This window comes from Rhinatrema bivittatum, chromosome 2 (assembly GCF_901001135.1).
Source record: "Rhinatrema bivittatum chromosome 2, aRhiBiv1.1, whole genome shotgun sequence".
Taxonomy (NCBI): domain Eukaryota; kingdom Metazoa; phylum Chordata; class Amphibia; order Gymnophiona; family Rhinatrematidae; genus Rhinatrema; species Rhinatrema bivittatum.
Window position 1 is genome coordinate 599471975 of NC_042616.1, and position 26244 is coordinate 599498218.

Genomic DNA, 26244 nt, shown 5'->3' on the forward strand with positions numbered 1-26244 from the left:
TGGTGGTATTATTTGTTCTTTTTATAGCTTAAACTGGGCTTCCCAACTTTTTAGCCAAGGTGACCCCATGTTAGCACTTGAACATTCACATGCCTGACTAACCAAAATAAATAAGGGCATATGGTCAAACATCACTTTACTCTGTCTCCCCAAACTCCAGCTGATCCACTTTCTCAGTCTCCACCCTCTTCAGTTGATCCTCTCTCTCAATTTCCACCCCCCCCCCCCACCTTTCAGATCCTTCAGCTATTATCATCTCCTCAGCCCATCCTCTCTCTTTCAACCCTCCTGCTCTTTTTGCATCCCCAAACCTGATCCTTTTTCACCAGCAAGCCTTTCTTATAACCCCCAAACGGAGCCTTAGCCTGGCAATCTGGCACCCATGGCCAAGTAAAAAGTGTGACCTCATCCTAGACAGGAGGCCTCCCTACCCCTTAAAGGAAAAGTAGGAATTCACTTCTCCGGTGCCCCCTTATAAGGACACCGGAGACTAATTTTGGAGGATAGGTAAAAGAGGAGGCCTTAAAATGAAAGGCCACAGGTTGCCCTGCTGCCCAATGACACTCCTCTGCATGCAACTGTTTCTTGCTCAGCTGCCTCCTGATGCCCCAGCCACCATTCTTTCTCCTCAGCAAGGGGGTGGTATGGTGGGGAGAGAGGTCGACAACCCAGGGTAGGGGCCCCTGTCCGCCTTTGGGGGAGGAGCAGGGGGGGGGGGGTCGCTGACAGTTTGTTGCGTCCGTCGGTGTCAGACGGCTTCGACCTTTGTGCCTCACCTTTCTTCCTTCTCTCTCCTCAAGCCTTGGGAACATGGTAGGAGCACAAGATGGCACCAGCCATCCATTGCTCCTACCGTGTGACAGGGGCCGACCAATGGCATTGGTAGCCCCTGTGACATAGTAAGGGCAAAGGCTATTGGCACCATTTTGAATACTGGCAGCCGACGGCCGAGTACAGGAGATGGCTCCAGGACCCCCGCTGGACCTCCAGGGAGGTCAGGAGTCCCCCCCCCCAAGACTTTCCAAAAGTCCCTGGTGGTCCAGCGAGGGTCCTGGAGTCATCTCCTGCACTCGGGCCATCGGCTGCCAGTATTCAAAATGGCGCCGATAGCCTTTGTCCTTACTATGTCACAGGGACTACCGGTGCCATTGGTCGGCCCCTTGACATAATAAGGGCAAAGGCTATCGGCACCATTTTGATTACTGGCAGCTGACGGCCCGGGTGCAGGAGATCGCTCCCGGACCCCAGCTGGAACACCAGGGACTTTTGGCAAGTCTTGTGGGGGTCATGAGGGTGGGGGTTATGTTTAAATTTGCTCCTTTAGACGACCGAATAATTTGGTGAAGATACGTTGTATTCGTGGGAATCGTGATACATTTCGCTTCCCCACGAATACAACAAATATGGCCCTATACGTTGTGGATTGCCAATACGTTGCAAACGAATGCACACCCCTAGTGATAATGCCCTTGTACAGGTCCTGGCTGAGGCCTCACCTGGAGTACTGTGTTCAGTTCTGGAGCCCGTATGTCAAAAAGGATAGAGACAGAGTGAAGGTCCAGAGAAGGGTGACCAAAATGGTGTGGGGGTCTGTATCGAAAGACTTATGAGGATAAGCAGAAGGATCTAAATATTTAGTCCCTGGAAGAGAGGAGATGCAGAGGAGATATGATACAGAACTTCAGATACTTGAAAAGTTTTAATAACGCACAAGCTTTAAACCTTTTCTTTTGGAAAGGAAGATGAAGAACGGGGTCACGAAATGAAACTTTGGGGAGACAACTCAAAGCCAACATAAGGAACTATTTCTTCACAGAGAGAGTGGTGGAATGTCCTCCAGGATGAGGTGGGGTGGAAGAAAACATGTGCGTGCATTTGCTGGCTTACATCCACGCTATTTTGTAACCTATGCACGTATATGCGTGCATGTTATAAAATAGACTTGAGCGTGCGCACATGCCGCTTCTATTGCATAAGCGGGGGGATTTTAAAAGCCACACGTGCCGACACCACTGGCCATTTCCCCAGTTTGTTCCCAGTTCACCCGGTTTAGGGAATAGGACTTCCAAACTCCCCAGCTTTAATAGTCTCCCTCCCCCCCCTGTTAGCCCAGACCCTTAAAACCCTGCTGACATGCCTAGAATTTTTCATTTTACTACTTATTTGCCATCCATAGCAGAAGTAAAGTTATGCAGCAGGGAACCCTAGTGTGCACTTCTGCGCGTAAGTATTTACGCACTGGTTTCAATGTGAAATCCAGAAACGCTCATGGCCCACCCAGCCCATGTCCATGCCCTGCTCCTTTTTAAAAACTTCCGAGATGTGTGCACTGCGGCATTTATGTGCGTATTCGGCAGGATTTTAAAATCTGCTCATCGTGCACCAGACCAACATATTTGCATATCTCCCAGTTTTGGCATGTGCCAGGCTTTTAAAATTCACCTTGAAATGAATTCAAAAGGGCATGGGATAAACCTACAAATGCCTGAATGTAATCTGCTTTGGAGTGTTGAAAAGCGGAATATAACATCTAACTAACTAAATAAATAAACATTTTGGAACCCTAGATACTAGAGGTTCAAAATGAAGAAAAAGTTGCATGGGGGTAATTTTCACAGAGCAGTAGTTACTACTCTTAACAAAAGACATGGGTAGCCTGCACGGAGTGGCAGTTACAACCATATTTATTGATAATCCATGATCTAATTTTCGACGCCAAAGCTCTATTCTCCTTTGTTTCAAACCTCACAAAACCCACTACACCAGCCATCCCTTTTGATTCAAGTTCAATCAAAAGCCGAAGAACTGGCCCAGTATTTCCATGACAAAATCAGCAAGCTCGTAACGCAGCTACCCAACACCTCCTCGCCTCACTTAACCTCCTCACCAAGCGCAAACAACAAAGCCTCGCATCTTGATCAATTCAAACCCACATCAGCCAAAGAAATCCAATCTATCTTGAACAAAATGAGACCCTCCTCTCACCCTGCTGACCATATTCCCACCAAATCTCTCCTGTCCATCCCAGAAATCATATCACAAAAGCTAGCAGACATCATTAATTGCTCCCTATCACAAGGCCTCTACCCTGATGACCTCAAGATGGCAGCCATTAAACCGCTTCTAAAGAAGCCAAACGCGGATCCCAATGACTTGAACAACTTCAGACCAATCGCCAATCTACCATTCTTAGCCAAGATAATGGAAAAACTAGTCAACTCGCAAATTTCAGACTACCTCGAAGACAACAAACTCCTCTACCCCTCACAATACAGGTTTCGCAAAGCATCCAGCACAGAATCCCTCCTGGTATCACTAACGGACCACCTGATCCTGGGCCTTGACAAAGGCCATTCATTCCTACTGATCCTGTTGGACCTTTCAGCCGCCTTCGACACGGTCAACCACACCAGCCTCATAAAACAACTCTCATCCATTGGAATTGCAGGTACCGCCCTAGCCTGGTTCAAAACTTTCCTTAACAAAAGAGGATACAAAGTGAAAATACACAATAAGGAATCCTCCCGTTTCAATGCCCCCATAGGAGTACCACAGGGATCCTCCCTATCACCTATCTTGTTCAACATATACTTACTTATGCCCACTGTGCCACCTTCTAACGGATCTCAATCTCAAACACCTTATATATGCAGACGATGTTCAGATAGTGATTCCCCTTAAAGAATCACTAGTCAAAACACTTGAATACTGGGAATCTTGCCAATCAAAAATTAATGACCTCCTCTCCAGCCTAAATCTCATCCTAAACACCTCCAAAACCGAACTAATTCTCATTACTCCTGAAAACAACAATCACCACCCTCACACATCAAACATCCCCCTATCTTCTCAAGTCAGAGACCTAGGAGCCATTATTGACAACAATTTGAACCTGAAAGCTTTTATAAACCGCACCACAAAGGACTGCTTTTAGAAACTACAAGTATTGAAAAGAATTAAGCCTCTATTCCACTTTCAAGACTTCAGAAGCATACGTCAAGCAATAATCTTCGCAAAATTAGATTATTGCAACGCCATACTTCTGGGCCTTCCATCTTCATACACCAAACTGCTACAGATGGTACAAAACACAGCGGCTAGAATCCTCACAAATTCCAAAAGAAGAGACCACATCTCACCCATCTTAAAAAATCTTCACTGGCTCCCCATCCAAGCCAGAATCATCTACAAATCCATCACCATCATCTACAAGTCAATCCATCACCTTACCTCCCTGGACCTTCAATATCCGCTTAGCCTTCATACCTCTCAAAGACCAATCAGAGAAGTCCACCGAGGATCCCTCCAGGTACCGAACACAAAATCCACCCGACACACAACGGCAAGAGATCGGGCATTCTCGACAGCCGGACCCTCACTTTGGAACTCCATCCCCACAAATCTGCTCCTAGAACCCTGCCTACCAACTTTCCGCAAAAGATTGAAGACCTGGCTTTTCAAACAAGCCTTCCCGGACAACTCATAACCACCTCCAACTCCTGTAACAATGTTACCATTTCGTACTGTAAATAATCATTAAGTTATTTATCTTATCCCCATACAGTTCTTTTTACTCCTCACTGTTCCTCTTTTTTCTCTCTCCCAGTTATTCTACCCCTGGTTTTTTGTAACTGCTTCCCCCTTGCACTAGTTTAGTTCTACTGTTCAATGCACCCCTTGTTTCTATGTAAACCGGCATGATGTGACCTGTTCATGAATGCCGGTATATAAAAAATCTAAATAAAATAAATAAAATATTTGGTCTTTATTTGCCATCATTACTAGGGATGTGAATCGTTTATCTGACGACTGAAAATATCGTCTGATATTTTCAATATCGTCAGATATTGGGGGGTCCCCGATAGCGATAGGAAACCCCCACGATTAATTTAGCGGGTTTTCTTATCGTTAAGGGGGGCGGGAAGAAAGGACACAACCTAAAAACACAACCTGACCCTTTTAAATGAGTTTGTTAGTATCCCCCCACCCTCCGGACCCCCCCTCCCAACATTTTTAAATACCTGGTGGTCCAGCGGGGGTCCCGGGAGCATTCTCCTGCACTCGGGCTGTCGGCTGCCTCTAATCAAAATGGCGCCGATGACCCTTTGCTCTTACCATGTGACAGGGGCTATCGGTGCCATTGGTCGGCCCCTGTCACATGGTAGGTGCACTGGATGGCCTGCACCATTTTTAAAGATGGCGCCGGCCGTCCATTGCTCCTACCATGTGACAGGGACCAGCCAATGGCACGGATACCCTGTCACATGCTAAGGGCAAAGGGCCATCGGCGCCATTTTGTTTACTGGCAGCCGATGGCCCGAGTGCGGGAGAATGCTCCCGGGTCCCCTGCTGGACCACCAGGTATTTAAAAAAATTTTTGGGGGGTCCGGAGGGTGGGGGGATACTAACAAACTCATTTTAAAGAGTCGGCTGTATTTTTTGGTTATCGGCTTGGGCGCAGCCGATAAAAAAAAAACGGATCAGACTGCAAGATAAAAATTTCACGATGTTAATCGGAACTGGAATCCGAACCGATACCGGTTCCGATTCACATCTCTAATCATTACTATGTTACTGTGTATGTATGTTACATCTTTGAAAGAGGGACTTGTCTTTGTTATTTGCCAGCATAGCACTGGGATAGTTACAGAAGCTTCTGGGTTATCAGTAAATAGGATTGTTCATTCTGTTGACCTTTGTTTAGTAGATATTGGGGAATGTTTTGCATTTTTTTTCTGAAAAGAAATGATATCCCTGCTGGAAAAAGGTAATCCCTCTTTGTGCTCATTGGATTTGATTCTTAGTTCTATAATTAAGTCTGGAGGGGAGGGTTTGGCCAAATCCAGTGGATTAATTGTTAATGCTTCTTTGTCTCAATGTGTTTTTCCCAGAGAGTTGAAATGGTTGTTTATTTGCCCTCTTAGAAAAAAAATATCCTTGGATCCATCTGTCATAGAGAATTACAGGCCTATTTCTAATTTGACATTTATTTTATCTATTTGTTTATTTATTTACTTATTTTATATACTGACATTCTGTGACCAATCATAAGATTTACAAAAAATAACATCATAAAAACAGATAGAATCAATGAAATGCAAAATTACATTAAAATCATTAAGTGCATTGTAATTAATAAGAAATAAAAAAACATATTTATAATAAAGCAATAATGCTTACAATAAAACAATAATACACTTCATAAAGTAAAAGAAATAAAAAACAAGGAGAAATAAAAGACGACCAGAGGAAATAGAGAAGCCTCAATCGATTTGTTGAGTGGGTGGTGTTTCTTAGCTAGAGGAATTAATTCAGTAAAAATAAATCCTTGATCTGATGAGCTGTATGAGAGTGAGCCCTTATTTTTATTTATTTTTATTTAAGGATTTATATACCGGTGGTTCCTGTATAATATACATATCACCCCGGTTTACAGTGAACAGTAACTATCGCTTCAATTAGCGGTTTACAATGAACATAATTAATCCAAGTAACAGAATAGTATATAACAATGCTAAACAGTTAATAAATAACATGAGAAGTTAATAAGAAAAATAACATGGTTGAATAACAAGGTTATGTGATATATGCTGAGGAAGCGGATAATGTGTGAATGTCTTTCTTTCTGATCTTAGCTCTACGGGAATGCTTGTTTGAATAACCAAGTCTTAAGTTTCTTTTTAAATGTAGCATGGCATGGTTCAAGGCGAAGGTCTGGAGGAAGCGAGTTCCAGAGTGAAGGGCCCGCTGTGGATAGCGCTTGTTGCTGTGGCGTAGGTGAACCTATGAGGCCTACACCAACAGCTGGCAAACACACACTGGTGCAGGACAGACTGGAGCTTTGCCTATATCAGCCGTCTCCCCCACAGGTTGAGCCCTTGAGTTCTGATGACCGGGAGGTCTTAGGGAGATCCCTAGGGTAGAGGAATAAGCAAGATTCCAGAGGCATGCCGGGGTCAGGACAAGCAGCAGACTGGAGAGGCCGGGAACAGGCCAATGGTCAGGGCAGGCGGCAGGCAAGCGTAGTCAGGTGTAATGCAAGAGGTCAGGTCCAGGCGGCAGGCAAGCATAGTTAGGTCCAATGGAAAAGGTTAGGTGCAGGAGATGAAGCTAAGGATGGACGGAGACACATAGGAGATACTGGACAAGAGAGAGAGCAGGGCAAGGGAAGGATGGCCAAGGCAAGGCTGGACGAAGCAGGCTGAGCAAGGCAAGGCAAGGCCGGAGGGGGAACATAGGAACAACCAGGAACGCAGGAGCAACACACACTGCTACTAGGCAGGAGACCTGTTGCGGAGGTGAGATAATGCTGCAGGGCCTCTGCTTAAATAGCCTGGTCAGGTTGACATCATCAGGAGGCGCTGCTCAGTGTTTCCTGCTGCAGGGCCTATAATTATGCATGCACATGCGCGCTCGCCTAAGGGGAGGCAATGGCCTGGCTGGAATGGCGTCATCAGTGGCGTTCGGCAGTGTGCAGCAACGACGGCATTCTGTCGCAACAGGTCTCCCGGTGCTTTCTTTTGTAAACATTGTTATTGAATATCTTACTGAGATGTTTAGCAGCACTGATTCATAGTCGTAGTATTGTGATTCACATGTGTGCAGGAGATGTGCAGCAGTATGCCCCGCTTGGTCCTGATGCTGGTTCATCTCTTGCGGTTAAATGCCTGTCTTGTTGCTATGCGGGAATGGACAAGGAAGAATAAGTTGGGTTTGCATCCCTTTAAACCTTAAGCTATCCTGACTGGGCTGGCTGCTGTGGCTGGTGAGGGGGTGGAATCTGGTCTTATGAAGACAGCTGGGATGTGCCGCTCCTAGGCTGAAGGCCGGTCCTCCACTGGCTAGTGAGATGCACTGCTCTTGGGATATGGACGTGAGAGATACGCTGAGAACCCTGGGGCCCTCTCTTAACTTCAGTAGGAAATGCAGCCTAGCATTACTTATTTGCTATCCATCTTCACACCAGACCCTAGTAACGCCTCCTGTGGTCTTTATGATTACTGCCCATGTGAGCCACAGAACAAATTCCCCCTACCTAATTCCCTTTTTAATCATAGGCCCTACTTTCCAGTTCCCAGCCTTGGTGTGCGCACACTACACACAAACACACATACACACACACCCCCTACTGGGCGATACGTGCAGGCTTAGCTTCCAGCTCTCAGATTGCCCATGCAACACTGGGTCTCTCTTTCTCGCTCTTTCTATATAACTGCATCCCTGCAACTCTGGTCCTCACTCTAGTTCTTGCATGTCAGCCTGCGTCAACACCCCTGATTCTAGGTTCTTGGCTTACCCTGTTGTCCAAAAAGAGAGAGAGAGAGAGCTTTTGCACTGGCTTTTAAAACAGCTACAACTTGCCCTCTTCATCCTCTCTCCTGCCAGATGATTGGCTGGGCCAATTCCAAGCCCCTCTGACATCTTCCCTCCAGTCACTGATTTGCAGAATTAGAAAATCAACTTCCTCTCCTCTCTGGAGAAGACAAGCTCAGCAAACACCGGGCACATCCTCAGGATTTCTCTTCTGGACTGGAAGGTCTGGGGACCCTTCTCTTCTTTCTGACCATGAGGGAAGTTAGATACTAGAGAACATAAAATGCATGCTATGCAGATACAGAGAAAATGATGCCACATTTCAGAAAACAAAACATAAAAAAGTAAGAATCAGTACACAGCAGTAGATTGATAGATTTATGAATATCTGGAAAGTGAGAGTATGTGGTTGTGGGGGAGCAGGCCTGGATTTAGGCACAGGCAACTGCCTAGGATGCCAAATATTGAAGGCACCAAATATTCAGGCCAAAGAGGAGCCTGCTCCTGCTTACTTTAAGACTATGTGTCAATACAGCTCCAAAGGGGCACCTCTGTGACATTTTGCCTATGAGAGCCCAAATCCAGCGGTGGGGTGGGGAGAAGAGTGTTGAATTTTCAAGTCTCTCAGGTGCACTTCTCTAAGCACCTTAACCCAATGGTTTTTGATGAACAGGAATACAAGAGGGACTACATTCTCAGTTCTTTCTTGAGTTTTAATTTGCATAGCAGGCCTACAAGATTGAGTTAGGTAAAACCAAGTCTCTCTTTAAAGCAGCATTTAAACACAGTTGACAATTAATGTAGCTGACCAGATATCAGCAACAGTAAGTGCAGAGAGTAAGTGCTGTATAAAACTGTCACGAGTAGCAGTAAAAGCACCTGTTAAGTCACAGCTGCCATTGCTTTCCAAGCTCATTCAGGCTCTGTGGTACACTGATGGCATGTCTTAAAGTGATAAAGCCCACTCTGGGCTACCAAACCTTTATGCAGAAGGAGGAACTCCCAAGAGGCAAAACTGGGACTGGATCGGCCTCTTCAGTTGAGGAATCGGGCCAGACGTACTACACATTTTCTGTTTAGACACTAAATGGGAGAAGTCCTTAGTCCATCTTCTGCTCCATACTTTGCTCTTTGGCTGGTCGGACTGAAATGCTGCTTTAATTCACAGAAAAAGCAGAGCATTTATTTCCAGCATAAACCGATTTCCTTGCACACAATATTTTCACAGAGCTTTGGAAAGCATAAACACACACACACACACACACAGTTTTTTTCTCATATGGTGTACAGTACACAGTAATTGCAAGCAAAGATGCATTAGTTGCTTCCCTCTCTCTTGTTTTGGCAATACTTATGGCTATGTTCCTCGCATCGAAGGATGGTATTTTCACTGAGGTGACATGCTCTGCCCCCTCTAACCAACGTAGGATTTTCTCTTTGTAATGCAGATAAATATTGATACACGGTAAGACCACACAGGGAGCTAGCCGAATTCCAGACTTGCAGCTTTTTAGATAGGGCAAAACTGTTGTTGAAGCCACCATGCGTGGGAGAGTGGGCAGCGGCAGTGTTAGCTCTTTCTGCGCATTTCTCTTGGCCACAAGAGTCTGCGAATGCGCTCATTTTGCGTTAGTTCTGCAGCTAGTTCATTCGCCTGGAACAAGAAATACGGTATTTAGTGTTTACAGTAACAGCAAGAATAGTACTTGTTATCTCTACAGCACCATCCGTGCACATAGCATCTTGCAAGATAATCGAGAAGGTCAGAATATCCTTAGCAGAGGATGGAATGAAATAATCTGGAACGTGAGCACGTGAGGCGGTGGACAGGGGAACTGAAACAGGGTCTCCGCTATACAACCTGAATGCTGCAAAGCCTCTTGACTTTTTAAAATGCAGTATGCTTGCTAGATTTTACAGAGTTGTTTAAGAGCTTTTTTTCACTGACCTAGCAGTTTCCTCCGGTTCTTTTGGGTTCCCAGGATTATGAATGGGAGATATTCCCCTCTGTACCAGTGCAAAGTAGTGGCATTCTATCTCATGAACTTATTACTAAGGCCTCATCGGAAGTACACCATTGCCTACCTTGATGATGTGGTGATCCAAAGTGAAGTCTGGCCCAAATGCCTATTTTGGGTAGCTGCCATATTAGTTAACTTAAGAACATAAGAACATAAGAAATTGCCATGCTGGGTCAGACCAAGGGTCCATCAAGCCCAGCATCCTGTTTCCAACAGAGGCCAAACCAGGCCACAAGAACCTGGCAATTACCCAAACACTAAGAAGATCCCATGCCACTGATGCAATTAATTCTCCAACATACACCAATACAAGGGAACACTTGTGCTATGGTGTTGCTTATGTACGGTGGCTCTATTGAAGGACAACCAATTGGTGGGTGTCCCTTTCTTTCGCCCCGTCTATTATTCTTTATTATCCAAGTTTTGTGAAACCATTTTTCTTTCAATCTTTCTTTTTCTTAAACTATTTTCTTAAAAAACCCCTTATCTCCCCGTTTTCTGAGGCGACCCGCTGCTTATTTGTAAATACTTATCAAGGCATCCGTCTCAACTTCTTCTCACGGGTTCGCGTCTGCTTGCCCGACATGGGCCATGTTTCGGCATGTTCGTGCCTGCTTCAGGGGCTACGGGAGGGGTAGTGCTGTGTCCTAACCAGGTACACAGTGGCTGTTATGTCTCCAATTTTGTGATGACCATGCTTCTGCTCGTGGACGACGCCTACCTTCAGAAGGTATTGGTGTATGTTGGAGAATTATTTTTGAAGGGAAGAGGTTGGTTGATGTATACTGATGCAATTAATAGCAGCGGCTATTCCCTAAGTAAACTTGATTAATAGCAGTTAATGGACTTCTCCTCCAAGAACTTATCCAAACCTTTTTTGAACCCAGCTACACTAACTGCCATAACCACATCTTCTGGCAACAAATTCCAGAGCTTTATTGTGCATTGAGTGAAAAAGAATTTTCTCCGATTAGTCTTAAATGTGCTACTTGCTAACTTCATGGAATGCCCCCTAGTCCTTCTATTATTCGAAAGTGAAAATAACCGAGTCACATCTACTCATTCAAGACCTCTATCATATCCCCCCTCAGCTGTCTCTTCTCCAAGCCCTTCTCTGTACCTTCTCCATCGCAACTATATCTTTTTTGAGATGTGGCAACCAGAATTGTACACAGTATTCAAGGTGCGGTCTCACCATGGAGCAATACAGAGGCCTAGATCTTTGGCAAGATGAATACCCAAGGCTGTTGAGAGAGAGAGAGAGAGAGAGAGAGAGAGAGAGAGAGAGAGAGACTTGCTATAGTGCCTCCTCCCTAGCTTGAAGCTAGGTTGAGAGAACCTTGCCCAAATCTCATCTTGGAGTGAGTTTCCTCACTCCGAAGGCCATCAAATCTTCACAAGAGACCACTGTTCTGTTCGTACGTCTCACGTTGAATGTGAAAGTGGCCCCTTACCCCCTACACTAATACTTAAACCTCACCTCGAGTTACTAGGTGGGCCTCCCATTGGGATACAAATACCTGTCTAGGGAGGCGGCCCTATAGCAAGTCTCTCTCTCTCTCTCTCCCGCAGAGCGCACTGTTAACCCCCGATTAGACGCGTATTTTTGACGCGCTAGCTTTACCCCTTATTCAGTAAGGGGTAATAGCGAGGATATCTGATTATGTGTCTATCGTAGTTTACGAACTGCATCCCAAAATTTACTTACGGGCTGATACAGGTCACTCTCCTGTGTGCGAGATTCACTAAATTAATTTATTTAAATTAGGGCCCGTGGCAAAAAGAGGCTCTAGGGACACTAGCACGTCCCTAGCACCTCTTTTCGGACAGGAGCGGCGGCTGTCAGCGGGTTTGATAGCTGACGCTCAATTTTGCCGGCGTCGGTTCTCGAGCCCGCTGACAGCCACAGGTTCGGAAACCGGACGCCGGCAAAATTGAGCATCCGGTTTTCGAGCCGCGGGCCGATTTCAAATTTTTTTTAAAAAATTTTTAACTTTTTTTAACTTTGGGGGCCTCCGACTTAATATCGCCATGATATTAAGTTGGAGGGTGCACAGAAAAGCAGTTTTTACTGCTTTTTTGTGAACTTCCCCGGCGCCGGCAGAAATTAACGCCTACCTTTGGGTAGGCGCTAATTTCTTAAAGTAAAATGTGCGGCTTGGCTGCACATTTTACTTACTGTATCACGCGGGAATACCTAATAGGGTCATCAACATGCATTTGGATGTTGCGGGCGCTATTAGGTTCGGGGGGGTTGGACAAGCATTTTCGATGCGCTAGCTTTATCCCTTATTCAGTAAAATAAAAAATATATTTTCTATTTATAACAATTCTTGCTTCAGCTGTGAGTTCCAGCAAGCAACTACTGCCAAATAATGCCTTCCTGATCTTATGGCCGATTACTGGGTGAAAGCAATCCATTCTCTATTATTGCTTTTGATATTAAATAACATTTCAGTGCACTCAAGTAGTCCTCTGCTTGGTTTGTTTAATGCCCAGAGGCAAAGGTTTATGAAATGTGGATTGGCACACACACATAGGAGATGGGGAGACAGATATTTACCTTGTTCCGAAGTGTGGGGTCTGCTCCTGCTTCTAGGAGAAGGGAGATGGATTTTGCATGGCCACCAAGAACTGCAGCATGGAGGGCAGTAGAGCCATTCTAGTGAAAATGTTAAAACAAGACACACATTATCACCGATAGAAAAGAATTTGTGACACGACAAAGAAATGGATTTGGGTGATTAAATGAACCCTGGAGACAACCTCCCCCATTCCTCCCCCCCCCCAAAAAAAAAAAATTCAACTTTCCAAAATATTTTTCTCGTGTAAGGATGTGATTTCTAATTTAGGGCTAGATTCATCAAACTATCGCACGTGATAGGAAGAGGGGCATGTTCTATAGTAATAGCCTATTTATCGCAAAGTGCGCTATCTTAGCGCTTCACATAGGTATTACCGCAGAGTACAATAACCTGGGTAACATCAAGCTAGGTTGAGAGAACATTGCACAAATCTCATCTTTTTGTGAGTTTCCTCACTCCGAGGGTCATCAAATCTTCACAAGAGTGTACTGTTCTGTTCGTACATCTCACTCTGAATGTCAAAGTGGCCCCTAACCCCTACACTACTACATAAACCTCACCTTGAATTACTAGGTGGGCCTCCTATAGAGGTATAAATACCTAACTACTATCTCTCTCTCTCTCTCTCTCTCTCTCTCTCCCCAACAGCTTAAAATACCCATTGGACCATGTGTTAAGGTGTTTTTCGCATGCAAAAATGCCTTAACGCGTGCGGAAAGGCCATGACACGACTTGGAAAATAACCCTCTTAGATGCCTATGTACTAAAGGTTTTCTCCCATTCTTTATCTATAGGCCTTCTTTCTTTCTTTCTTTCTTTCTTTAGTGTTTTTATTATACAGGCATTCATGACAGGTATCACATCACATATTTGATTTTTGCATCTATAAAAGCCGACGAACCGCAGGGCGGGACACTTAAGCAATCGCCCTGTCTGTGCCCCACTAATAACATCCCTGTTTGGTGTCCTATCCACGCCAAAATTTCAAGGCATGTCGGGGTGGGGGGAACAGGAAGATTCTAGCAGGGGTGTTTTATTTTTGACCCATTTATTCCACAGATACATGTGTATAATTATCGCCCCTAATGCCTGTTTGGGTTTGGCATTCCATTTTGCTTACAATCTGTACCATGTCAGGGGCCCAAGAGGATGAGCACGGGGCATTTATTGGGGACTTCACATATTCCATGAATACGTGGGTCAATTATGCCTGCTAAAAACATTTTTTTTGGCTTTTCATCAGAACCACAACAAATTTTCAGAACATGTAAGGGGACATGAGGATTCTGACGGGGGGGGGGGGGGGGGGGGGTAGTTTTTATGGGTCTTATATTTCACGAACGCACGCATGCAGCCGTTGCACCCTGCAGCCCCCTTCCCTCCATATCGTATTTTGGTTTTGCACCTGCTCCACACTAAATTATCAAGACATATCAGGGGATCCGTGAGGATCATGACAGGGGTATATCTGACGGATTTTTACTTCTACTTTAAGGAGATGCGAGGGGTCTACAAGGATCGTGATAAGGGAATTTTTTTTTTTTTGGGGGGGAGAGGGTGAAATTAGATATATTCTATGAATACATGCATGCAGTTATGCCATGTAATAACTTTTTGGTTTTGCATGTGTTCCACTCCAGATTTTCAGGGCATATCAAGGGGTCTACAAGGATCATGAGCGTGGTATGTTGTTTTGTTTTTTTTGGGGGGGGGGAATCCACATATTCCATGAATATATGTGAGTAATTATTGCCGGTTAATAACTTTTGGGTTTTGCAGCTGATCCATTCCAAATTTTCAGGAGATGTAGAAGGGTGGGTGGGGCAGATGAGTCAGACAGAGCGGTTATTTTTCATATGCCCATGGGTGTGTGCGCATGAGTGTGTATGCATTCCGGAAAGCTGTATCCATTAGTTCTGGGTGGAGCTTCTAATTGACCCCTGCCGTGCTTACCGGAAATCGAATATGAAGCAGGGTAAATCCAGGACTGGGTTACCCAGACCAACAGAAATGGAAAGTGGCAATCCCACTGTGCTTTCAGCCCTGTAGAACCTTGGGGTCCGGCCGCTAACCAGTCAGGCTGGCTGTGCTTTTTAAATAAAGCTGCTTTGAACTCCGAAGAGAAGTTTTCACAGGGTGGCAAGGGTTTAGTTACATTCACAGGAGCCAAAGCAATACACTATAACTGCAAAAGAAACAAAACCCTAGCCTTCACCCAGCGCTGGCATATACAGAGGCGATTATCCATTGTAGCAGAGGGCCAGGATAACCGTGGTGGCCCTAATATAAACAAACCAATTTTTTATTCTTCATAAATAAATAAATAAATAAATAAATAAATAAATGCAAATACATCTCCTTCGCACACCTTAAAGTTTGAGCAGTTTGCCTCTCTGCTGCTCTAAAGCTGCTGCCGAGGTCTTTCCCCAGGCTTTAATACCCAGAAAAGCAGAGCAGGCGTTTTCAGGAGAAAAAGGCCCAGGCTGGCAGCGGTGGTGGGGGAGGGGGGAGGGGGGGGTTCACTCACAGGGACATTAGGGCCAGGGCCACTGGCAGTAAGAAAAGCAGACCCCCAAACCTCTGGGAGGGAAAGGATCCTGCCTGCTGTCAGCAGAAAGAAGAGGAAACCCTGCGTGTGCAGAAGAGCAGTCACCTTGGGGGGGAGAGAGCAAGCAAACATACACTCTGGCTCCACAGTTGCTTTTTCTCCCCAACGCCTTGTGCTTTTCTTTTCCAGGAGGAGTAGGTTGTGAGGACCAGGAGTGAGGGTTCATTTGCTCTGTCCATGCGGAGCAGTAGTCTGGAAGAATGGGGGTGGGGGTGGGGTGGGGGGAATAGGAGAGCCCAGTAAATGTGTATGGAAGCTTCCTCTCCAAGCCCCCGCCCCAAAAGGATCTAGCTTCCTGTCTGATTATTAAATACGTAGGAATGCACAAGCTCCTTCCCCTTCATGACACCAACCAAGCAGTTTTCAGCAGGGGTGAAGGGGCCCTGAGCGCCGCCGTTGTAGTGTCTGTGGCGATTCCTTGGGATCTCCACTAGATTTATTTATTTATTTATTTATAGTTTTTATATACCGGGAGTTCCTGTATACAATACATATCACTCCGGTTTACAAATAACAGTAAGAACTACTGCCGGGGGCAGTTTACATGGAACAAATCTTGGAACAAATCAGAACACTTGATCTAAATAAATAGTAAAAGAACAAAGCTGCCGGGGGCAGTTTACATGGAACAAATCAGAACACTTGATCTAAATAATTAGTAAAAGAACAGAACTGAGTTCAACTTTAAGCATATAAATAAAGGCAATTGCTAATCTTGTCTAAAAAATAAGGCAGAGAACAATACATTAAAATCAAAGGACTGAGGTGTTAAATATTCTAGTTCTTAGCTCTCTGGGAATGCTTGCAGGAAGAGCCAAGTCTTGAGTTTCGCCTTAAAGGTAATATGGCACGGCTCAAGGCGGAGGTCTGGTGGTAGGGAATTCCAGAGAGACGGGCCCGCAGTTGATAGAGCGCGTTTTCTCAGGGCGGATTTTGCTGGCTGGGTAATCAGTCTGTTTTGATATGCTCTTCTAGTCGGCTTATCCGAAGTATGAAGTTGCAGCTTGAAGGTTAAGTTGAGTGGGGATATGTTATGAAGGGCCTTATGAATCATCATGCTGCTTTTGAACTGTATCCTGTATTTAATGGGAAGCCAGTGGAGGTGCTGGAGGATTGGGGTGATGTGGTCTTTTTTTTTTTGCGTTGGTGAGAATTCTTGCTGTGGCATTTAGAACCATCTGGAGGGGTTTGGTAGAGCATGCGGGGAGTCCCAGCAGAAGTGAATTGCAATAGTCTAGTTTCGGGAGAATGATGGCTTGGAGAACTGTACGGAAATCTCTGTAGCGTAGAAGTGGTTTTATTTTCTTTAAAACTTGTAGTTTAAAGAAGCATTCTTTGGTGGTGTTGTTAATGAATTTATTGAGGCTGAGTCTGTCGTCTAGAATTACGCCCAGATCTCTGACTTGCGGTGATGGCCTTAGAGTTAGAATTAAGGTATATGTATGTAGAGATCCTACCAGGTCACACATTTATTCAAGAATTACAGCTGTAAATTCATATTTTGAAACAACAAAAGTTGTAAAGAACTTCTTCCATCAACTACAAAAGTTCTCGATAAAAGTTATGATGGAAGTCACCTAATGATTCCAGCGAGATTATTGCTGTTGATTACATTTAAATAACCATCATAGGGCCTAGAAGATTTTTCTTCCCCCCCCCCGCTGAGGGAATCCTGGACACCCAGATGAATTTATAACTTGGGAAGATAAGACTTTTAAAGGGTCCATATTCAGCTGCGGTGCTGCTGTGCTAGTTTAGCTGTACATAATTGGTTAACTAGTGCTGTATATTCAGCGGCACAGCCACACTGCTGAATATATAACCGGCTAACTTTAGGGCAGTGCTACGGCTAGACCAGAGTTAGCTGGATACGGCTAGACCAGAGTTAGCCGGATAAGTTAACCGTCTAACTCTGAAAATTGGAGCTAGCCGGTTAATTTATCCAGCTAATTCCACTCCTCCCTGGAATGCCTTGATTTATCCAGCTTTTTTTCTAGCCAGGTAACTAGTTACCTGGCTAGAATTTAGTTGAATAAGGGCTGAATATAGCCAGTTAAGCAATTACATTATCTGTCTAAATGGCGTTTGAATTTGGACCTCTACAAGACCGTTTGAGGTGTGGCTTCTGGGACCTTATCCGGGATTATCATCCCAGGGGCCATATATAGGACTTAGGAGTGGAGCGTACCATTTCCTACCAGCACCCCCCTGTGAGGCTACTGGAATGGAACTCAAAGGCGGACAGGAGCTCACCAGTGAGGCATTTCTTTTATTAGACATAAAAGCATCATATCATTTCTAGTTGGACTTAGGAGAAGTACTGCATTTTTCTGTGCCCTGTATCTCTGGTGGGTTAGGTTTCCTGACCTAGAGTCCCCAGGGTTAGGAAGGAGGCATTCTACCTGTCTGGTCCACAGTCTGGCTGGTGAGGTCGTCTCAGGGCTTTTGTAGTTTTGCTTGAGGAATATTTAGATTTTTATTTTTGAGTTTTGCTGATCCTCCAGTTCTTGTTAAGGGAGAGAAAATCCCCCTGCTTCCGCGAAGGACTAGGACGGAAGAAGCCCTGCTGTTCCCCCTCGCACCCAGTGGAGGGACAGTGGTGATTCTGTTTGAGTGGCTGAGTATTTTATTATGGAGGTTTTTGTCTTTTTTTTGTTTCAGGAGGAAGTTTGCTGCCACCCTTCCTGATCGAGAGGGAGCCGGAAAGAGAAGAGAGATTTTTCCCTGCTAACTGGGCCTTGCATTCTGAACAATCCCAGGTTACCATCTGGAAAGGAGAAGTGAGACTAAGAAGTTGTATCATCTAGAGACCCCCCCAATGGATTCGCCGTCCCAGGAAAAGAGAAGAGGAGTGCGAGTTTGGAGAAACTGAAGTACATCTGTGGGGAAGAAGGTTTCCGAAAGGATAGTAGACCTCTGCCCCTGACAGGCTTGCAAATCCATGCCCTGGAGGGTGAGACCAATTCTGCACTCCAATACTGAGGGACTCGTTCACAGAAAGAGGGGGGAGACATTTGAGAATAACTTTGGGACATGGATGTAATCAGACTCAAGTGTGTATGGTGCGGTTTCAACTGAAGATTTCCTCCAGCCAGGTATTAGTTGAAACACCCATCTCCAGAGTCCCATCTGTTTGGTTGGCATTTATACCCATCCACAGCTAAGACCTAGTGAGGTAGCCCCCAGAACAAGGGTCACCCCCCCCCCCCCTGAATTTTGGGCCCCGGAGATCTGTCCTTTCAGAGAATCCACACCCTGGGGCTGCTGGATGCCGTAAGGACTTAGCCACAGGACTGAGTGCCACTCTGACTTCTCAGCGCTGCAGCAGGGCCACATGTCACTTCAGCAGATCCTAAATCATTACAATCTTTCTAACTGCAAATGAGTGGATGCTTAAGGCTTACCTTCAGAATGCCTAGTGCTGGGGAGAACTTCAGTAACTCCTCTATCACCTCACTAAAACCTTTAGTGGCAGCTTTAAATAAAGCGGTGGAACCATCCTAAAAGTAGTCAAAAACAAACAAATAAATAAATAAATTACAATAAAAAAAAAAAAAAGAGAAAGAATCATAACTTTATTATTCTAGCTAAAGTAAAGCATTTGGGGAAAATACAGCCCCCCCCTCTTCCGGGATCGTTTTACCTGAAAAAAAAAAAAAAAAGCTTCAAAGAAAAATTCTATGGGACATTCATTCTCTTTGGCATCACAAGCAGCCTGGCTAAAGTTTACAGGACATTTCACCTGCTTCTCTGCGATGTGACGGCAGCTGCTGCCATGCTGGTTAAGGCATTGTCAGCGGGAGAGCGCGGCTGACTGCTGGAGAGGCCCCCCTGTGCTGTCCAGGAGTGCCTGCCAGTTCTCAGTGGCTGGCACTGCCCACAGCGTTCTCTCTTTTCGTGTGATTTCGCTGGTCCATATGGAAAACGTCTAAACAAATGAAGCCGTTAAGATGGCAGTACCGGCAAAACCCTCCTTTTTGATTCTTCTGTTGCCAGTTAAAGCTGTGTTTAAAGTTTCACAAAGTTTCCTCTGATTAGCTGCTCCCACTCAGGCCAATCCTGTAAAGTGCGGCCGCGTTTACCCTGCTCCTAAGCCGCTTTTTACTCCGTTTTCGGCCGCGTTAGCCCTTCCTGCGATCCCGAATCCCCTTTAACCTACTCCTACCGCGTCCTAAATTCCCCGGGCAACCCCTTCTGCCCGCGGCATGTATATTGCATGCAAACGAGCGAATTAGCTCGATATTGCATGCAAACGAGCCAATTAGCTATTCCCTAGCATCCCATAACCCGCGCCCCGACTATCGCTAGTTTTCCCTGCCGTTTTGTCGCGCGTTTAACCTGAAAACTTACCGCCTACCCTGACCCCTGCGGTAGAGGCAGGGGTAAGGGTAGATGGTAAGCTTTCCCCCAGCCCCCGCTCACCTGCCCCGGCCGCGATCATGGGTGCCGGTCTCCGTGGCAGCCCCAGTCCTCTCCCCTGCTCCCGAAGCCAAAAAAAAAAAAAAAAAAGCGAAAAAAACGTTGCAGCCCCCCTCCGATGTCCGGACTGGGGCTGCCACGGAGACTGCAACGGCAAAGCGACTTTTCGGTTTTTTTTTGCTTCGCCGCTGTCAGTGTCCCCCCTCCTCTCGGAGCAGGGCGCGAAAAGCAGCCTTGCTCCGGGAGGAGGGCGGACACTGACATCGGCGAAGCAACGGCGAAGACAGCGGCGAAGCAACGGCGAAACGACTTTTCAGTGTCCCCCCTCCTCTCGGAGCAGGGCACGAAAAGCCGCCTTGCTCCGGGAGGAGGGGGGGCACTGACAGCGGGGAAGCAACGGCGAAGCAAAAAAAAAACCAAAAGCAATTGGCCGCTGAAGATGTGACGTCACGATGTCACATCTTCAGCGGCCAATTGCACGCTTCCCCCGTGCAGGCGGCCATCTTTGTCTTTGTCGGGAGGAACTACGATCGCATGGGTTCCTGATGATGGCTTCAGAAAAGTAAGTTGGCAGGCGTCCAAAAGCGACTTACTTTTGGGATCTTGACAGATCCCAAAAGTAAGTCGCTTTTGGAAAAAAAAAAAAAATTGTCGCTTTTGAAAAAAAAAACCAAAATTGCTTTTGGTTTTTTTTTGCTTCGCCGTTGCTTCCCCCGCTGTCAGTGCCCCCCCTCCTCCCGGAGCAAGGCTGCTTTTCGCGCCCTGCTCCGAGAGGAGGGGGGACACTGACAGCGGCGAAGCAAAAAAAAAAACGAAAAGTCGCTCACCGTTGCTTCGCCGCTGTCTTCGCCGTTGCTTCACCGTTGCTAGTGTCCCCCCTCCTCCCGGAGCAAGGCGGCTTTTCGCGCCCTGCTCCGAGAGGAGGGGGGACACTGAAAAGTCGTTTCACCGTTGCTTCGCCGCTGTCTTTGCCGTTGCTTCCTGGTATCTGTCATTTCAAATGACATTTGAAATGACAGATACCAGCGTGGCGTGAAGCCTTAGGCCTGCGCACCCAGGATACTGTATAGGCGCTCTATCCAGTATCCTGGGTTGCGCGGGCCTAAGGCTTTTTGGACGTGGTTTACATTTACATATAATTAGGGTTCAGGATCGAGCGGTAGGTGAGCTGCACTGTGCGGGCGGTAACCACGGGTGCCGTAGGCACTAACGCAGCTCTTCCTACCGCTCGGTACTGGATTGGCCCGACTGTTAGAAATGTAAGTCAATTGAGGTAGGTGGGTGCTGATTCTTATGTGACTCCCCTCCCCCACTCCCTGCTGGCAGACATCATGCTGACACCTGCAAAGCCTGATTGTAGCACCGTCAGCTGAATCGCGGACCCAGAGCTGGAGATCTTTAACACAGGGTATGTGAGTGCAATACGTGGTCTCAAAAGTGGACAAAATATAAGGCACAAAACACAGTAAGAGAGAAAAAAGGTAGGAGGCCTAGGAATAAGACCAAAATGTGAATGAGGAGAGCCAAGACGCCATTATTACTGTTACAAATCCAATTGTTACTACTGCTTTGATGTGACTGTGACAAAAGCGAAAACTAGAAAGGAAAATGGTGCAAAACACTACAATGCAAATTACGCACGACAAACTATCGCAAGGCCGTAATTAAGGGCAAATAAAGGATACATCCCCCATTGTATTGAACAAGCACCAAACCCTACCAAGAACCTATCTGAAATAGTAAATGGTCTGCCTCAACCCCCATCTCAACAGAATCATACCTCGAAATCTAAAACTAACAGCAAACACACTTTTCCAACAAAAATTGTTCAAAGTGAGTTACAATATATTTCCAGTGGTATGGGTACAATTGCAACAGAAATATAGTTTTGGGTACAGTGTGCTAATAAAGCCACAGTATGTTAGGATTTCATGAGTGTTAGGAAAAAAACAAATTCCTGATTTAGCTAATCAGCAGAGGTGGGAGGGTTTTGTGGGTTATTTCAGGGCATTAGTTATCACAAATGGAATGTTTTGATTGATATAAATAATATGGCTCTGTACTTGGACTGATGCTTTTTAATATATTTATAAATGATCTGGAAAGGGGTATGACAAGTGAGATGATCACATTTGTGGATGACACAAAATTATGCAGAGTAGTTAAATCTCAAGCAGATTGTGATAAATTGCAGGAGGACCTTGCCAGACTGGAAGATTGGGCTTCCAAATGGCAGATGAAATTTAACATGGACAAGTGCAAGGTGTTGCATATAGGGAAAAATAACCCTTGCTGTAGTTACACAATGTTAGGTTCCATTTTAGGATTTACCACCCAGGAAAAATATCTAGGCATCAGAGTGGATAATACATTGAAATCGTCGGCCCAGTGTGCTGTGGCGATCAAAAAAGCAAACAGAATGTTAGGAATTATTAGGAAGGGAATGGCAAATAAAACAGTGGATGTCGTAATGTCTCTGTATCGCTCCATGGAGAGGCTGCACCTTGAATACTGTGTGCAATTCTGCTCACCGCATCTAAAAAACAATATAGTTGCACTGGAAAAGGTGCAGAGAAGAGTGACCAAAATGATAAGGGGTGTGGAACGGCTCCCCTATGAGGAAATGCTAAAGAGGCTGTTCAGTTTGGAGAAGAGATCCCTGAGGGAGGATATGATAGAGGTCTACAAAATCAGTAACAGGTTAATGTAAATCAGTTATTTACTATCTCAGATAATAGAAGGACCAGGGGCCACTCCATGAAGTTTGCAAGTAACTCATTTAAAACAAATCAAAGAAAATTCTTTCACTCAGTGCATAGTTAAGCTCTGGAATTCATTGCCAGAGGATGTGGTTACAGCAGTTAGTGTAACTGGGTTTAAAAAAGGTTTGGATGGATAAGTTCCTAGAGGAAAAATCCATAAACTACTATTAATTAATAAGTAATAGTAGCTTGAGATCTATTTAATGTTTGGGTACTTGCCAGGTACTTGTGTCTTGACTGTTAGAAACAGGATGTTGGGCTTGATGCACCCATGGTCTGACCCAGTTTGGCATATCTTACGGCTCAGCTTGTCAGAGGTTTTTGCCACCTTCATTAAGGATACAGTTAAGGACCTACACTGGCACTATCAAGACATTTTCCATATGGAGAAAAAGACAAATTTGACCCCCACCAAATGCACGATAACATAACAAATAAAATTTAAAAGGAGCGCGCGTGCACCCATAAACATGTATTGGGCACACAATCAAAACATATGCTCAATTTTATATTGTGTGTACAAGTACATGTGTATCATTTAAAGTTTCCTTACCATGTGTATGTGTGGAGCCTTTACACAGAAGTGACTGTGGGGAGGAGAGAGGGAGAGAGAGAAAGGAAGAGAGACTGTTTGAGAGAGACAGTCTGACACTCTGTACATCTCCCACTGTAAGAGGAGCACTTTCAACTCAGGGTGGGTTTTGGGGGGGAGGGGAGGGGCAGTGTTACAAGGATCTACAGACCCTTGTGCCCCAGGCAGACCAATGTAACACCATCCCCCCAAAACTCACCCTGAGTTGAAAGTGCCCCTCTTACAGTGGGAGATGTACAGAGTGTCAGACTGTCTCTCTAAAAGAGCCTCTCTCGCTCTGTCTTTTCCTCCTTCCCATGGTCACTTGTGTGTAAAGGCTACATACATACATACATACATGCGGTAGGGATATTTTAAATGATACACGTGGACTTGTACACACAATATAAAATTAAGCATATTTTTGCTCGCAGGCCTTACATGCAAGATTTAGGGTGCATGCGCGCTTCTTTAAAAAATGAACCTGTAAGTGCATCACTTTGCACTTCTTCAAATTCATTTTCATTTGCCATTTGCACGCCCAGTCTCTCGGTTTTGCAAGGTCTTCTTGCAATTGCTCACAATCCTCTTGCGATTTAACAACTTTGAATAATTTTGTGACATCGGAAAATTTGATCACCTCACTTGTTGTTCCCATTTCAACATCATCTATTAATATATTAAAAAGCATCGGTCCCAGAACAGATCCCTGGGATACTCCACTATTCACCTTTATCCATTGAGAACTTTTACCATTTAGCCCTACTCTCTGTTATCTGTCTTTTAACCCGTTCCTAATCCACAATAGGATACTGCCCCTTACCCCATGACTTTTTAATTTCCTAAGAAATCTCTCTTGAGGAACTTTTCCAAATGCTTTCTACAAATCAAATACACTATATCAACTGGCTCACCTTTATCCGCATGTTATTGTTTATTCACACCCTAAAATATATGTAGTAGCTTGGTGAGGCAATACTTCCCTTGGCTAAATCCATGTAGTTTTATCCCATTAAACTATGCCTATCTATAGTTCAGCAATTTTGTTCTTTATGATAGTTTCTACCATTTTGCCCTGCAAAGACATCAGATTCACTGGTCTGTGGTTTTCTGGATAACCCTTGATCCCTTTTTAAAAATTGGCGTTGCATTGGCAACCCTTCAGTCTTCAGATACCATAGATGATTTTAATGATAATTTACAAATTACTAGATGTATGGGAATAATTTTTCCCCCATTAACAAAGAGGGTATAGAAAAGACTTTAACTTTGAAACATGGCCATCCAAATTAGTGAAGCTATCCAGTGGAGGTCTCGCAATCTGGGCATCCAAAATTGTAAATTCCTCCCTCTGAGGGCCTGCTAACTAGAGATCTAAAAAGGTCGTGGTGCGGCTACTTCTAAAAAAGGCCATCCTGGATCCAGACAAACCTGAAAACTACCACCCGGTGCTGAATATTCTTTTTGAAGGAAAGCTAGTAGAACAAACAGTACAAACTCAACTAAATGATTGGCTGGAAAAAAAACTGGCTGGACCCATATGAATCAGGATTCAGTCAAGGCCACTGAACAGACTCAGTCCTCATCACCCAACATGCATTACAGTAGGCCTAATACCATATGAATCTGAAATGAGATTCATGTTTTTGTTGCAGGGTTGTGATATTTTGTGATATTTTTACTTCGGAAAACTATACTTTCAATGTCCTTTTTCATGTAAATTCTTTTTCTTTTAAATGCAGTTTTAATTGTGTGTGGCGAGGGCAGGGTGGCAGAGTCTGAAGACTATAAAATTCACCTAGGATGCTTAATGCCCTTGCACGGGCCCAGGACACGTGTGACACAAAGACCTCCACCATTCATGCTTCTCCTACTTCTCCAGAGTAAAACTCGGCGGGGGGGGGGGGGGGGGGGGGGAAGATGGGAGGCAGGTCTTAGGGTTCTTGGGAGTGTGGCAGGATCGCCAGCTTCCCAGAAACATAATCACTGACATTTTGCCACTCCTCTGGAAATTCTGATCCCTGCTTTCTCCCTTCCAAGGCATTTGAAATTGACAAAATGGCCAGACTACAAAGAGACCTGCCTCTTGCCCCTCTTGATGATGTGACCTGTGCCGTGCCGTGCCGGGCTGAAGCGGAGGGGGCGGGCGCCATCTCATCCCTTGCCTCAGGCAGCACGTTGCCTTGAGCCGTCCCTGTACGCAGCAAACACATTAACCACAGTAACTTCTCATCTTCCTATCCTGAGCCTCCTCCTTTGAGTCCTGCCACCTACTGTCTTATTCCCAGGCTGAGTGAGATGGGGAGAGCACGCACTGAGCACTGGATGTCACTCATGCTGAGTGATGGGAGCAGCAGCAGTGAAGGAGCTCCGACAGCCACAAGCCGCAGCCAAGGTAACTAACCGAGCCGGCTGCCCACGCCACACGGGCTTCTCCCTTCTCCTGCACTTGTATAGAGAGGGAGCTGGTCCAGCCTGATGGATTCATGTGTGTCTCTGCCCTCTCTCTCTCCCTTTGTTTTAAAACTGGTGGGGCTTTCAGTGCTTCCCTAGCTCCTCTTCTAGGCACACCACACGACACCTCTCCTTGTCCACACTGCTCGCTCCTTGAAGACTGGTGAACCACATAACATTTTTTTTTTTTGCTAACTTAGCCATGTCTTGGCCTGAAAAGGTTTGAAAACACTGTATTAGACACCATGAGACATTGTGGATTCTACGGGTATATCTTGTCTCTCACAGAACCCACATTCCCCCACTCCTGCACTGAGGGGGAGCTGACCCCCTTCTAACCTGTTGAGCTTTTCTTCACAATGGAACCATTCCACCCCCTTTATCAATTCGATTGCCCTTCTGCACACCTTTTCAAGTTTTGCTCTGTCTTTACTGAGATGGGGGTGACCAGAACTGCACACAGGACTCAATGTGCGGCTGCACCATGGATCAATGATTATGATATTCTCCG

The 26244-nt window shown here is 45.3% G+C and overlaps 1 protein-coding gene across 3 annotated transcripts in view; it reads right to left on the reverse strand.

Moving 5' to 3' along the window:
• Positions 1-6041: 6041 nt before the first annotated feature.
• Positions 6042-26244, reverse strand: part of ANKRD29 (ankyrin repeat domain 29) — a 143816-nt gene continuing 123613 nt past the window's right edge. For 2 of the 3 annotated variants that reach the window (XM_029591135.1, XM_029591134.1), the window contains 3 exons: positions 18932-19027; positions 12898-12996; positions 6042-9967 (listed from right to left, as the gene is read on the reverse strand). In XM_029591135.1, coding sequence (XP_029446995.1) covers positions 9884-9967; positions 12898-12996; positions 18932-19027 — 279 coding nt within the window. In that variant the 3' untranslated portion in view covers positions 6042-9883. The remainder of the gene's footprint in view (positions 9968-12897; positions 12997-18931; positions 19028-26244) is intronic. The other variant, XR_003854784.1, reaches the window with a different exon arrangement.